Here is a 12,859-nt window from a genome sequence, read left to right on the forward strand (position 1 = left end):
GCCTGATGAAAAATGAAAAATTTTTTTTTAGAAATCATAATTAATATTTTCCTCATTAATGATGCATCTCACAAACCATCCTCTGTTTTTCAGAATGTTAATTTTTATGCAGATTAACCACTGTGCCTGCGGACATATGTGCAATCTGTGCATCGTTACAGTGGATGCCACTTAAGCCCAATAATCTCATTGTCATGTTAATGAAACCAGGTTCAAATTACTTTTTTGGCTTTGTGACATGGTGCATTATCATGCTGAGAGCAGTCATTAGGAGATTGTAAACCATGCGAATGACCAGGAACGTTTAAGGGGAGACATGGTATTCAGATAATAATGAATCAAAATCTACAGGCAAATGTCCCAGACCACAAAGAGTCAATCAACGCCCAAGCTGAGAAATATGAAAGCCAATCATCTTGTTGCACTGAGACATGCACAGAGCAGAGGTTTGGGACAATTTTAATTGTGCAGCAGCAGACATATCTACTTGTTAATGTGGTAGAAATGTTGATAAGCATTCTTTTTGCTTTGCTGTTGTAGCAATAGCATGACTTTAGATTGCATTTGTCCAGAGCTTTTGTGGGACAAGCAGACACTGACCAAGTTAGCACAGATGTGCAAAAAGCTGCAGCTTTCAAAAACATCTTTATAGCCTGATATAAAAAATTTTTTCTGGCCTTTACGGATAGTTTCTCTACAAAGGGCACTACGTTTTGAATCATCAACCTGGATGAGTTAGGGGTCTGGCACAAGCAGATGAATGCACAGGTATTTGCCATAGACAGTACATACGATGTAGCCAAATTAAAAATTGGTCAGAAAGGACTGTTATCCTGGTGATGCTCACTCGTTCACTTGCTAATTGATTTTGATTTATTTATAGCGTGACTTCACCAACCAGTGAGACGCATCATGTTCCTATGTTCCTGTTTATTCTGTCTTTGGTAGTTGGTAGACTTCACCTCTGCTAATGGGAGTCAACGAACTGGACCTCTGAACCGCCTAATTGAATTACCTGACAAATAATATTGGCCGCTGCTAAAAACAGCCTGCCCAAGAAGCTTTTGTTTCAGTTTGGGTGAGAAAATCTAGTTAATTAGCACTAATTAGCAGGTATAGGTGTTGCACTCATACAATTTGCCAATTTCTCATCCAAGAGGTTTTAGGTTTTAACAGCTGATGGGATTCTCAGCCAGTTAAACCCTGGTGGAGTTGTCACCTTGGAAGTAGACCTGAGGTTTGACTTATGCTGTTATCATGAGAGTTATTAGGGTCAGATGCATCTAGATGTGAATGGGAGTTGAAACAGATGGGATCTCAAAATATATCTGTAGGCGACTGATCGATGATATCATTTTCAAGGACCTAAAAAAAGAGTTGCCTTCAAGCACCTAAGACTACCATGACTTTGAAAAAAAAAATAACAACAATGTGGTGGTGGTCATGAAGATGTAATAATGTCCTTTTTAGATTCTATTTTGAGTCAAAAGAATCAAACTTTGTGGCTTCATATTTAGTGGACTTCAAAATAATTTTGCAGTACCTGACTTAACGTGACTTGCTTCTAGAAAAGGTCAACTGTGGTACTGAAAACATCATCTCTGACCATAGATTTGAGCCTGCTATCTGCAGCTTTAGGACAAAAAGGAGACTAATCAGACCAAGATACATTTTTGTCCAGTTTTAGTGAGTCTGTGACCTCTGCTGCCTCAGTCAGACTCAATGTGGTCCTTTGCTGTTGTAGCCTGTCCACCTCTGACTCAAATGCTTTCTTTCTCAGCACGGACGTGAAGATTGGTTATCTATGCTACTGTCTGCCAGCTCCAACCGGTCTGCCAGCTGACCTCTCACCTAACTGAACTCCAGAAGCAGCTGTGGTGGAAATCTCACAATATCAGCAGTTGGAGAAAAACCACATTACTCCTGATTCTGATGTTTTATGTTTAGATTAAGTAAGCATTCGGACTTATCTGCAGACTTTAATGTTTTGCTCTGCAAACACATGATTGCGTGATCAGATGAGCACATAATTACACAGATGCACAGGTGTTCCTAATGAAGTTATCACTCATGTCAGTGTCCTAATCAAGAAGTGGAAATAATCACATTTACTTTAGTTCGAACTGAAAATGAGAGCAAAGAAAAGTAAGAAATTGTTGCTTCTAGAGGATTAAATAAGGTATTTTTTTGCATAGCTGCACAGTTAAAGTGCACGTAACCAACCTCAACCCTGCAACCTCACTATTGGCTTACAGCCTAATTTCTCTGAATCACATTTGCGTGCTTTTTTCAATTGCTTTTATTTTAAATCTGCAGCACAATTCATGCAAGGTAAAAGTTTTGTGCTACAGAATCAGAAAAGGAGTTCAAGTTGCGGGCAGCTCCAAGGCTGTCTGTGTTTAAGTTGTACATTGTGGCAGCACCAATAAAAGCTGTGCCTATAGTCGAGGCAGTGAGGCTGATTGATGGCTGCAGAGCCGACCTACAGCAGCAGCGGTAGCAGTAGTCTGACTGGCTGTTGATGGGCAGTGCACCCTCAGCGGTTTGGCAACAGATTCTGTGCTGACAAAGAAACGGGACAGCTGTGTTAAACACTGGCCAGAGGTACTAATGGATTTTTGGACATGGTAGTAAATCCTTTAACCACATCCTAGAAAGCTACAGGTTTAAAGAAATCTTCCTCTTTTACAAGTTATGTTTACCTTATTTTTATATGCTGTTATTTTGTAAAACACGCTGGCCAACCAATAATCTTTATTCTTCTTCTTTGAAAAGATACCTGGCTGCAGTAGTTTGATCTAATTCAGACCCAAGAGTATTGGAGAGGTCTCTCACGCTTGTGGGTTGATAATTTAGTTCATCCCAAAGCTGTTAGATGGTCAAAGTCAGAGCTTTGTCTGAACAAGTCCAGTTTTTTTCCACACCATGCTGTACGCTGGCTTCACGCACTGAAGCACTGTCATGTTGAAACAGGAAAATGATAAATACACAAAGGTGGAAGTGCACTACCAAAAATGTCTCCACTTTTTTAAACACCCTCAGTGTGTAAATATTCCTGTCTCCCTTTTTGGGATCGTCTGTTGTCATCCTGAGGTCCCTGGTTAGTCTCCATGTTGCTGTACTCTGTTTCTTATCTGCAGTTAGTATTCGTGCATTATTCTTCCTGTCTTTTGGGGGCAGCTGTGGCTGGTTGGATGGTTGGATACTTGGCTCCTCCCATCAATGGTCTGAAGCACCATTGAGTAAGATGCTGAACCAGCTAGTTACCCCAGTGCTTCATGTGTGTAATGTTATGTCTAGATAAAAACACTGTATGAATGTATGTGTGACACTAGGAGTGTTAAAATGGTGTAGTTGCATACTTGACAACATTTAATTAGTTAACTGGATGCAACATAATGGAATATTAGTTGGTAAAAGGCACTAACATCACTTAAAAAAGACACAAAATCTAGTTCAGTGACTCAAATTAGAGAAAGTGAAGCTGTGGCTTCCAGCTGCAAGTCAAGGTCGCCACAGCAATAATAGAAAACTTAAAGCCTGAAAAAACCCAGGTGCTTAGGTTGCAGTTTTAAATCAAGACAACAGCACAATTATCCTAAATATACAGACAGGTTGTAGCAAGCTGTAAACGTATTTATTTCTGCTATAAAGCCAGACATTTTAATGTGAGAGTCTCGGGGGAGTGACTCAGTTTTTGCCCGTAAACCAAAAACTGCTTCTTCTTTTTTTTTAATCTTCGCTACAACCAAAGGGAGTACGCCACACATAAGTTTGGGGCCCTGACTTTTGTCAAATGTAGTAGCCTATATCATTTAGCTTTAAGTACAGGGTGCAACACTTCCTTTTATTATCTACTGTATACTAATAATTATTTTTAATTACTTCTGGTACTGATTGAAATGAAGAAGGTCAAGCTGTGTGATCAAAAGCATTTGCAAGAAATACATAATACAAAGCCAAGTATGCTGTTTGTTTCTTGATCCAGTCTTTATGCTACGCTAGGCTAACAGGATGTGGGTTAAAGCAGGTTTCTCAAAAACTTCAAATAGTCCTTTACTAATAAAATGACTTAAAAAATAAATAATTGTATGTTTCTGTCACCATTGATGGATTCATCATCTCAGAAGAAAATACTCAAAATATAAGCCGGTAACTGGGACTCAACTGCTGCTTGGAAAGAGATAAAAAAGAGAAAGCAGGTGAGAAGAAACCAGCAAGATGGTTAAAAGTATACTGCAAAATACATAGTATTTAATTTTATATTTCTCCAAGCGTTTGCTCTCCATGCTATGAGGCGCCGTCTGTCTTATTCTGTCCTCATTTTCAACAGAAAAGTCACACTTTGAGCTCTTTTTTTGTCGGGTGCCAGGATTTAGAGACGTGGCAAGTTGCGTCGCGTTTCAGACAAGTGTTCGGTAGTCTCATAGCAACAACAGGAACCATGCTGAGCTTCCTACATTCAAAGTCGGTTTGGTATACACAGGGGTGTGGACTGCTAAAATCAGACAAAATCAGTGTGATATAGTGTTAAAAAAGAGGTGGTAGGTGCCTGTTAATAAATCTTAAGGAAGTTTGTGGACTTTATCGGGTCATCTGACATCATTCCGAGTAATTACAAATTCATATGGAGCTCATAAAATAGTTAGTAGCTGGTGAAGCTTGAAATTTCCAGCTTCTGCATGCAATGAGTGGTTTTGCAGCTTCGTACCAGTCTTGGCATCTACAGAGAAATAAGGCTGGCCCTCCAGTATGCTGTAGACCACACGTGCGCTGTTGCCATATGTGGGGTCGTCAGCATCTGTAGCGGTCAGCTGGATCACAGATGTTCCTGGAAGCAGAGGTTAGCGGGAGATGATGCAGTTATAAATAGGAAGCATCCTCTTAGGTGGAGATTTCTCCATCTGTAGACACAAACTAACTGTGCTTATTTACTTTAAAAGTATCTTTATGAATTGTGAATGAAGCAGATGGAAACGAGGCTGTAAGAACAAGCAACAGCATCAACTCTGAAGGGCTTTTATGCACTTTGTTATTGTTCGCCATGGCTGCAAACATGGACAAACATGCACAGAGAACATTTTTGTTTCTGTCTCCTACCATGCGCCCGCCTTTCCTTTTCCTTCTGCTTACCTATTTTGGACATCTCAGGCACAGTCGCCTGGTATGGGCCATCTAGAAATCTCGGCTCGTTGTCATTGATGTCCTGGATCTTGACGATGAACTCGGACTCGGGCTCTAGGGGCCTGTCCGTGAGGCGGTTGCGGGCCTGTGCACGGAGTATGTACTGAGCCTTCACCTCTCGGTCCAGCCTCTGGATTGCGTGGATGTCCCCCGTGCTGTCATCGATGGTGAACGTGGTGCCCGCCCCTTCCCCCGTGAGGATGTACTTAATGGAGCCATCACCTTTGTCCATGTCTGAGTGGAGCTGTGCGGTTCAGAGTTGTTAGTTAAAAGTGAAATTCTCATGACCAGCATGAAAGACCAGTCATAAGTTGACAGTACAACAGACAAATGGTGCAGTCCAAAAGTATTAGGGCATTGACATGTTTTGGGAATGATAATTAGGTCGTATCTTCCAATTTTAGAAAAATGCAACAGCACAGCGATCCTAAGCATACAGAAATGACAAACAAACAGCTTTACTGGGACAAATGAAGCAACGTCCAAGTCAACCTCATGATCTCAGTCCAACTAAACATGTGTTATAGTTGCTGCAGAAAAAAACCACACACCCAGAAATGAGGATACACAAGAAAAGAGGCTGTAGTACATGCCTGGAACAACGTGGCTCCCTATTTAGGGAATTAGTCAAGTTATCAAAGAACAGTAAAGTATGTGATGAAAATTTGCTATTTCACATTTTTGCAACCTGACTGTTAGGAGTGTAAGAGTAGCCATGATTCAGTGTGCACAACACAGCTACAGGGTAACTTTCTTAAAGTGGACTTGTTGTGCTCCTTTCCAGCTCCATATTTTTATTTGGGGCTTTTATTAGAAGGGCTCTGTCAGGGGCTTTGGATTCTCTGTCTGAAACAAGCCATTTAAGCCCCTCCCCCTGTAAACAGCTTTAGTCTTATTGACTGGCCCTAACAAAGAGACGGTTTGAATAGCAAGTAGGTTGAGTAGGTTAAAAAAAAAAATCAATGCATATGCTGGCATTGTTGACAATGGTTAAGGTGATGCTTCATGGATATTGTCAAATTTGGGTAAGTAATTTGTTATCTAAAATCTGCTGCAGCGCACTCAAACCTTTGATTCAAGAGAACAAGATGAATTAAAGTATCTTTGCCTTTGTCAGGGATTCATTTTGATCTTCTGATGATTTGCTTGCTGAAGATGATTCTTCATTAACAGCTTTCATTTGACCACCTGCTCCGTTTTACTCCCTCTTCTCTCGTCAGTAATGGAATATAAGATACGCTCTGAATCAAAAGTAGGTAAAATAAAATCAGAAGAACATAATTCAAGTGATGTCGCTTTATCAGTTTTTTTTTCATCTTTTTTCAGCCCCAGAGGTTACTCCACGGCTTCAGCCAGGGGTGTCAAACCTAAGACCCGGGTGGGGCCAGAATGTCTCACTGGCAAAGACCTCACGTTGCTCGTTGTACTGCATCAAAGTACTTTGGTTGTAGTTAAATTGCTTATTATTGTTCGTATTACATTAAATAACAGAAAATTTCCAGTTTTTGTCACAGTAAAAGAAAAACAAAAAAGAAAACAAATAAACAAATAGATATATAAATTCAGCACTTTTTTGCAAATTAACATTGTCCTGTAATTTGTTGTGTTGACAAGCATGTCGAGCTATGCTGGTGGGTTTGCGCTGCACTACAATTTGTAGTTAAACTTCTTTTCACTGAATGTTTTCTGCGATATGTAGGATATGCACCAATAGAGTTCCCAGTCTGGCCCACTTCAGATCAGTGGGTATGTGATGATTTTGGCACATGGATCTAAGCTTTTCCTGATGTAATTTGATGTAATGTGATTAGCAATTAACTAATTTTGACCTCACCAGGGCTCATTGTTAATGGTTTTTACGTTGTAGTCTAAATAATCTGGAAAAACATGAAATGTCCTTATGATAAATTAATGCATTACTGTCAAACTGATTTGAGTCCCCCAAAATTGTAAAATTCTTGACCTCCAGGGATGGTGTGTGCTTATGTGTTGTTCTTAATATTGTTGCTGGAAGTAGACATATAATCACAGCTTACAGCCTGTTGCCCGAGACCCTGCAGTGCAATCAGAAGCCTTTTGTAGCCTCTAAGAGCAAATGTCATCCTGTTGATCTGCAATCAGACTTTACTTTGTACTTAAAGGGCCTCTGCGTATGATGAGTGCTTGCTGCCATCACACTAGCGGAGTGAAATTAAATGCCCCCCAGTCTGTCTCATATATAATCAACAGGTGTGCAGCCAGGCCACAACACAGCACTAAATCTGCAAACACTCCTTTCAAGACACACTTCCTTTGGCTGTTTTTCTCATCTGGGGCCGAGCCGAGGTGGTTGAACGGCTAAAAGTTTTGCTACTTGTTATGCCAGTGATAATGCACTAGTAGTTTTTACAATATCTTTCATTGCCGAGAAGCAGACAATACAGCTTTTCCTATCACTGCCGACAACATGCCCACCTGCACGCTCTCCTGCAAAGCCCAGCTCAGCCCAGAATAGATTTCCTAATCAGCACCTCATTGTGGACTTTAGCCCTGTGTCTGGTAGTGATATATCACAGGCTCAGCTTTCCTCTGCTTATCCACCTTCTCCGGCTCCAGTGCCTCCTTTCCTTCAAAGCCTTTGAAAGTAGCAAGTTTGACACTCGGGCTATCAATTACCTGCTCCTTCTCAGCTTTGGCCCAAACCCCCAAACCTCCAACAACCCAGCGGCTCTGAATACAAAGTTCCTCAGCAGAGGTAGGGAGAACTGAGGAGAAGCAAACTAAGGACGGAGGCTGCAATACATCTTCTGCTTTGCCCCGGACTTGAGTGGCCCTTTGGGTTGTAGCTCAGCCTGTTAGAATCACTTTATCCATTCAGTGTGAAAAAATTAGAGATGAGGAGAAACACGGTATGGAAATTTTTCACGCCATATTTAAGTGGAAGTAATATTTTTCCTGCAGATCTCTCTGTCTGCATAAGCACATGGCTTTTAGGAATCTGACATTTTCCTCAGTATTCCCAAGCGGTGGTAGTGAAATTATTCCAGAAGACTAATTAAAGCAGGTTTGCATCACTCCCAAAGGGTGATTTCTGAGGATGAGCAGTTAATACTGCAGTGCTTTAAAAGCTGATGAGGGATATTGAGGGAGTGGTAGTTCTGAAATCGGGGCTTTATACTTTTAGCTATTCAGGAATAGCAAAAAGCATTTTCTTGGTGTTTTGAAACCAGCTGTGATAAGTGAGTGATTCATCAATCACAAGTCATTAGCCAATCAGCATTCTCAGAAAGACCAAAACTTCCACAATTGAGTTAATATTTTACTCAGAATGACCCAAACCTGGTGGTTGAGTTCAGAAAAAAGAAAGACTTCAATAAGCACTGGCTTCACATCCATCTTTCATAGTGTCTGTGGTGTTAGCTGCACTGATAATACTTGTTTGTTGCTCGTAAATTGGTTAAAATTGGCTTCACAGTAAGAAAAAATAGCAGGCTTGAGCATTTTGTTTAAATTTAGATACATTATTACTTCTGTATTTGTTGAAACTAAAAGAAAACATGTGCTCCTGCAGACAATTTCTATACTGTGAGAGTAATACTCAGTGAAATGGCTCCTAAATCGACTCAGATTTGTGCAGGCACTTGACACTAAATTATTTTTTTGCTTTCTCTCTTTCCAGAGAAATCTTTTTTAGTGATATAATGGCATTTTTTTTTTAAGTTTGAGCTTGCAGAAATGATGCTTCTCTCTGCCGATGATGACTAGAATTACAACTATTGATCAAATGTTCAATTCACTTTAGCAAGCGAGCAATCAAAGTGCTCCATTGTGAGCACCTCTCCTCTGCTCTTGTGAGAGCATGTCAGCGGTGCTGCAGATGTGCCGTCCACTTCTGAGAAACGGAGACCGACTGAAGCTTCGGTTCGAGTCAATTAACTCAATCACTGCTGTCTGGCTCTGGTTCAAAGTGGACAGAAGAGAGGCTGTCTCTCAGAAGAACTCAGTGCATCCAGGGATTAAATTTGGAATTTCTTTTTCTTTTTTCTTCTTCTTGTGTTTATTGAAGCTTGCCTTTGCCCACCCATGATCTTCTCTTTTTGTATTCATGTGCTCAGCTCTAGCCAAGCTGCCGATGACCTCCAGCAGTAGAGCTCCCCTATAGATCTTTTAGTTTGCTCTGTTTGAAGGAGTTGGAGTTAAATTCACTTTGCAGCACCTATCAGTTCAAAGGTTACTTAGAAACCATGCTCTCTGCAAGGCTAGAAACCCACACTCTTTGCATCTTATACCTCCACATGTAAAGTGCAACTTATAGTGAAGACTGACCTTTCCAATATAAAGTGGTTCCAGTCCAGTATACTCCTCCAGGACAAAGAACTGATTCCACACCCAGCTTCGCTTTGCCCGTTGCAGCAGTGCTGAGCTCCCTACATGTTCCTCCTCTGCCGGCGTACCCAGAAGGCTATGAGGCAGAAGGGTCAAAATGCCAAGAGCCACGGGGAGCAAGGTCCACGCAACTGCTGGAAGATGCACTCGGTCTCCCATCGTGAAACACGGAGTAGTATTTGAAAAGACTTTTCCCTTTTTCTTGACAAGTGGAGCTATTTCCTGGGTCTCGTCTTTGTGGCTGCTGGAAGAGAAAAAAGGAAGAGCACAGATGAGTCTCAGATTCTGGACACATTCATTTCTGTTAATATGTGTCATCCACAGGTCTCCAACAGTGCCACGGGATACAACAAGGACATTTCCACTGACTCCAGATTATTTCTCTACTACTGAGCTTTTGTAGATTTATGATGAGCTGTGCATCTGTGTGAGCCTTATAACGGCTGAATGAGAGGGTTCCTCTTGTACTGGCAATGTGGAGTTGAAAAGAAATGAGGAGAATGGGTACATGTTCTTCCGATTTTTTTTTGTTGCTTTTAGGTAAACCAAATAAACGTTGTGCTGTATTTTTTCTTTTTAAAAGTTATAAAATGAAAACAAAAAGACTGTTGATGTCACAGGTATGTGTAACTATAACATCTCTAGTGAGGATTGCCTTAGAATGAAGATGACCTTTTGTGGTTTTTATGGGTCATTTAAGTACATCAAATCAGTCCGTAGGTGTACAAAATTCAGGAACTGAACAGACTAATGTAACTTCCAAACCACTGTTTGTCATTTCTACTTGAATGTATTATATAAAGTAGGGAGCATCAGAAGCACTGGCAGGTGCATTTTTAAATTTTAATAGTAAGGCAACCAGTACCAAGCTAGGCCAACAGCCAACCAGCTTTAATAGTCATGACAACAAGATGAAGTCACTAAAACTGTAGTTCCTCTTATGGCCACTTGAGGCTGGCAGCAAAAATTAGTCAGCCTAATTTATCAGCTTCCTCCACAAAGCAACCTCCATAAACGTTTCATTTCAGTTAATGCACAGACCTCTTGGATGGTCTGCACGACACAGCAAGCCGCAAAAGTTGGGCAAACACTAGAACTGCAGTTTCTGTCGCTGGCTTCATTTTCCACTTCATTGTTATTGTAATTATAAGATAAGATAAGATAAGATAACCTTTATTAGTCCCACACGTGGGAAATTTGTTTTGTCATTTGTTATTGAACAAAGACTACTGCTTTCTATCGTTAACTTAATCTGTGCTTCAATTAATACTGATTAGCACTCTTAGCTACACAGCATCCAACTAAGGAAAAGGACTCAGGAACTGCACGGTTAATCCATTTATCTGTCCATCAATCGTACTTCTTTATTTTTGTTTCTTGGCAGCAATTAGCAGGTATCTGTGTTTGTGTGATACAGTAGCTGTAGCACTCCACCCTCTCTTACAAACAAGGTTATTTTTGGCTACAAAAACCCAAGATGGAGTCACCTAAAAAGCTAATTTGTTGCTAATGGTGGCTAATTCCATCTTTTATATGCAGGCATTTCATCTTTTATCTCATATTATATAGTCATACAAAAGCCTGCACATTTCATATTACATTGCCCAAACTTCCCCTAAAAATGTTAAAGCAATGTAAGGTTTTGGAGCCTGGAGGAGATAACAGAAATAATGAAGCACCAGCTCCAGCTTCTTTCCCTCCAGCTCGGGACACAAAACATCAGCAAGTGTAAGCACACTCTTTCTCTTCCTTCCTCCTCTTCCTGTCATGAGGAGAGGTGAGCTCCTTCACACCTCCTGTAAAAGACCCGGGGGTGTGATGTTCTGAGATTGTAGTGTTTCTGTTAACACCCCTGCTCAGCTCTACTCACACCGTGTTCAACAAGCTCCCTTCAGCGCTGCACACCGTTCATTACAAGTGTGCTGTGTACGTTTTTTTTTCTTCTTCCTTCCATATCGCAGGTTTTGAATGCCCCTATGGTGCTGCCTGGTTGCAGGATTTCATTCCTCTAAATACCATCTTCCTCCATGTTGCTCTTTTTGATACGAGCATCACAGGAATCCTTAAGATCAGCGAGGTCACGTCTGTGAATTTTTGCAGGAGATGCTTGTGAAAAGGTATTGATTAACTCAGATCAATACCTTTTCACATGCAGCGCATGGCACCTACGCTGCCTCTTCCCATCTGCATCCTGGTTTTATGTATTAGGAGGACGGCTGCATCTGCCCGCATCTTCCTGCATTAATGAGCTCAGGGGAAAATAGGCAGATTTAAGGTCTGAAAGTAGAAAAAGGGAGCGAGGAGGGGAGGGGATAAAAGGAAAAGAAAAGCAAGAAGAGAGGAGGCTGTTAGCAGAAAGTTTGCAGCAACGGAAGAAAGAGAGACTGTTTGACTCATTGGTTGACTCCATTATGTTTTGTAAGAGAGAGTGCATTGTGCTGCCGTGGAGTCCCTGAATCAGTTAATCATTGTTGAAGAGGCACAAAAGGCAGGGAAGGGTGGGAGGCGTGGCTGCATTGTCAGCGGGAGGCTGAGCTGTGTGTGTGTGTGTGTGTGTGTGTGTTAAGACAATCCCCGCGAGGGCCGCTTGGCAGGACGACTGACACTTGACCTCGCTGCTCCTCTCTTTTCTGCCTATTCAAGCCGACTGGTTGCCATTATGAAGTCAAATTAGCTCCCAGACCTTCCTCCCCTTTCGGCTCCTCCCCTCAAAGGTCGCAGCTTGCACCCGGGCATTTTGCTCCATTTTGTCGTGCCTAATGAGGTGACATGCTACGCAATTGTGCTGGCAAAACATTCTTCACATCTCTGTTCTGTTAATCTTATGGCATTTCACCTGTTTAAGCAAAACGGCAGCTGGTGTGAACAGCGGATAGAAGGGGATGGGAAGATGAAGGGTTGAGGGGATGAGGAGCTAGGCGGAGGGCGGCAGAGCAATCATATGAAAAAGCTTTGCAAGACTTAAGGCAAAGAGGTATTTTCCCACCGGGCTGAAGCATTCCTCCAAGTGGAAAAATCTGCCTTTGTATTCAAAAGAAAAATAACAAATCAAAATAGAAAAGAAGCTACAGAAACATCCAATTTGTCCAGTGTTTGTCTTAAAATGAAAGAAAGCATTGGAAGGAAGGGTTGGAGGAAGAAAATGAGTGACAGTGATTGTCAGAGGGAGCAGCTGGTGTGAGAAAATGATAGACCATATTGTCGTATCATCGTACTCAGAGTCCACCTGCTGCTCCATTAGCTGCGATCTGACAACAACAGACTATATCAAACTGTTCCTGCGTGAGGGAGTGAGGTGAGTGATTTCTTC

General features: G+C 41.4%; 1 protein-coding gene across 5 annotated transcripts in view; it reads right to left on the reverse strand.

Annotated features, from left to right (window-relative positions):
• The window catches only part of LOC146567083 (cadherin-20-like), a 96,470-nt gene that overhangs the window by 17,852 nt on the left and 65,759 nt on the right, over positions 1-12,859 (reverse strand). For 4 of the 5 annotated variants that reach the window (XM_085286686.1, XM_085286688.1, XM_085286689.1 and 1 more), the window contains 3 exons: positions 9,490-9,793; positions 5,134-5,428; positions 4,712-4,831 (listed from right to left, as the gene is read on the reverse strand). In XM_085286686.1, the coding sequence (XP_085142812.1) occupies positions 4,712-4,831; positions 5,134-5,428; positions 9,490-9,708 (634 nt within the window). In that variant the 5' untranslated portion in view covers positions 9,709-9,793. The remainder of the gene's footprint in view (positions 1-4,711; positions 4,832-5,133; positions 5,429-9,489; positions 9,794-12,859) is intronic. The other variant, XM_085286687.1, reaches the window with a different exon arrangement.

Source organism: Mchenga conophoros, linkage group LG9, assembly GCF_057382185.1.
Source record: "Mchenga conophoros isolate Kocher_MC1m ecotype Shallow Benthic linkage group LG9, M_conophoros_male_GT1.1, whole genome shotgun sequence".
Classification (NCBI taxonomy): domain Eukaryota; kingdom Metazoa; phylum Chordata; class Actinopteri; order Cichliformes; family Cichlidae; genus Mchenga; species Mchenga conophoros.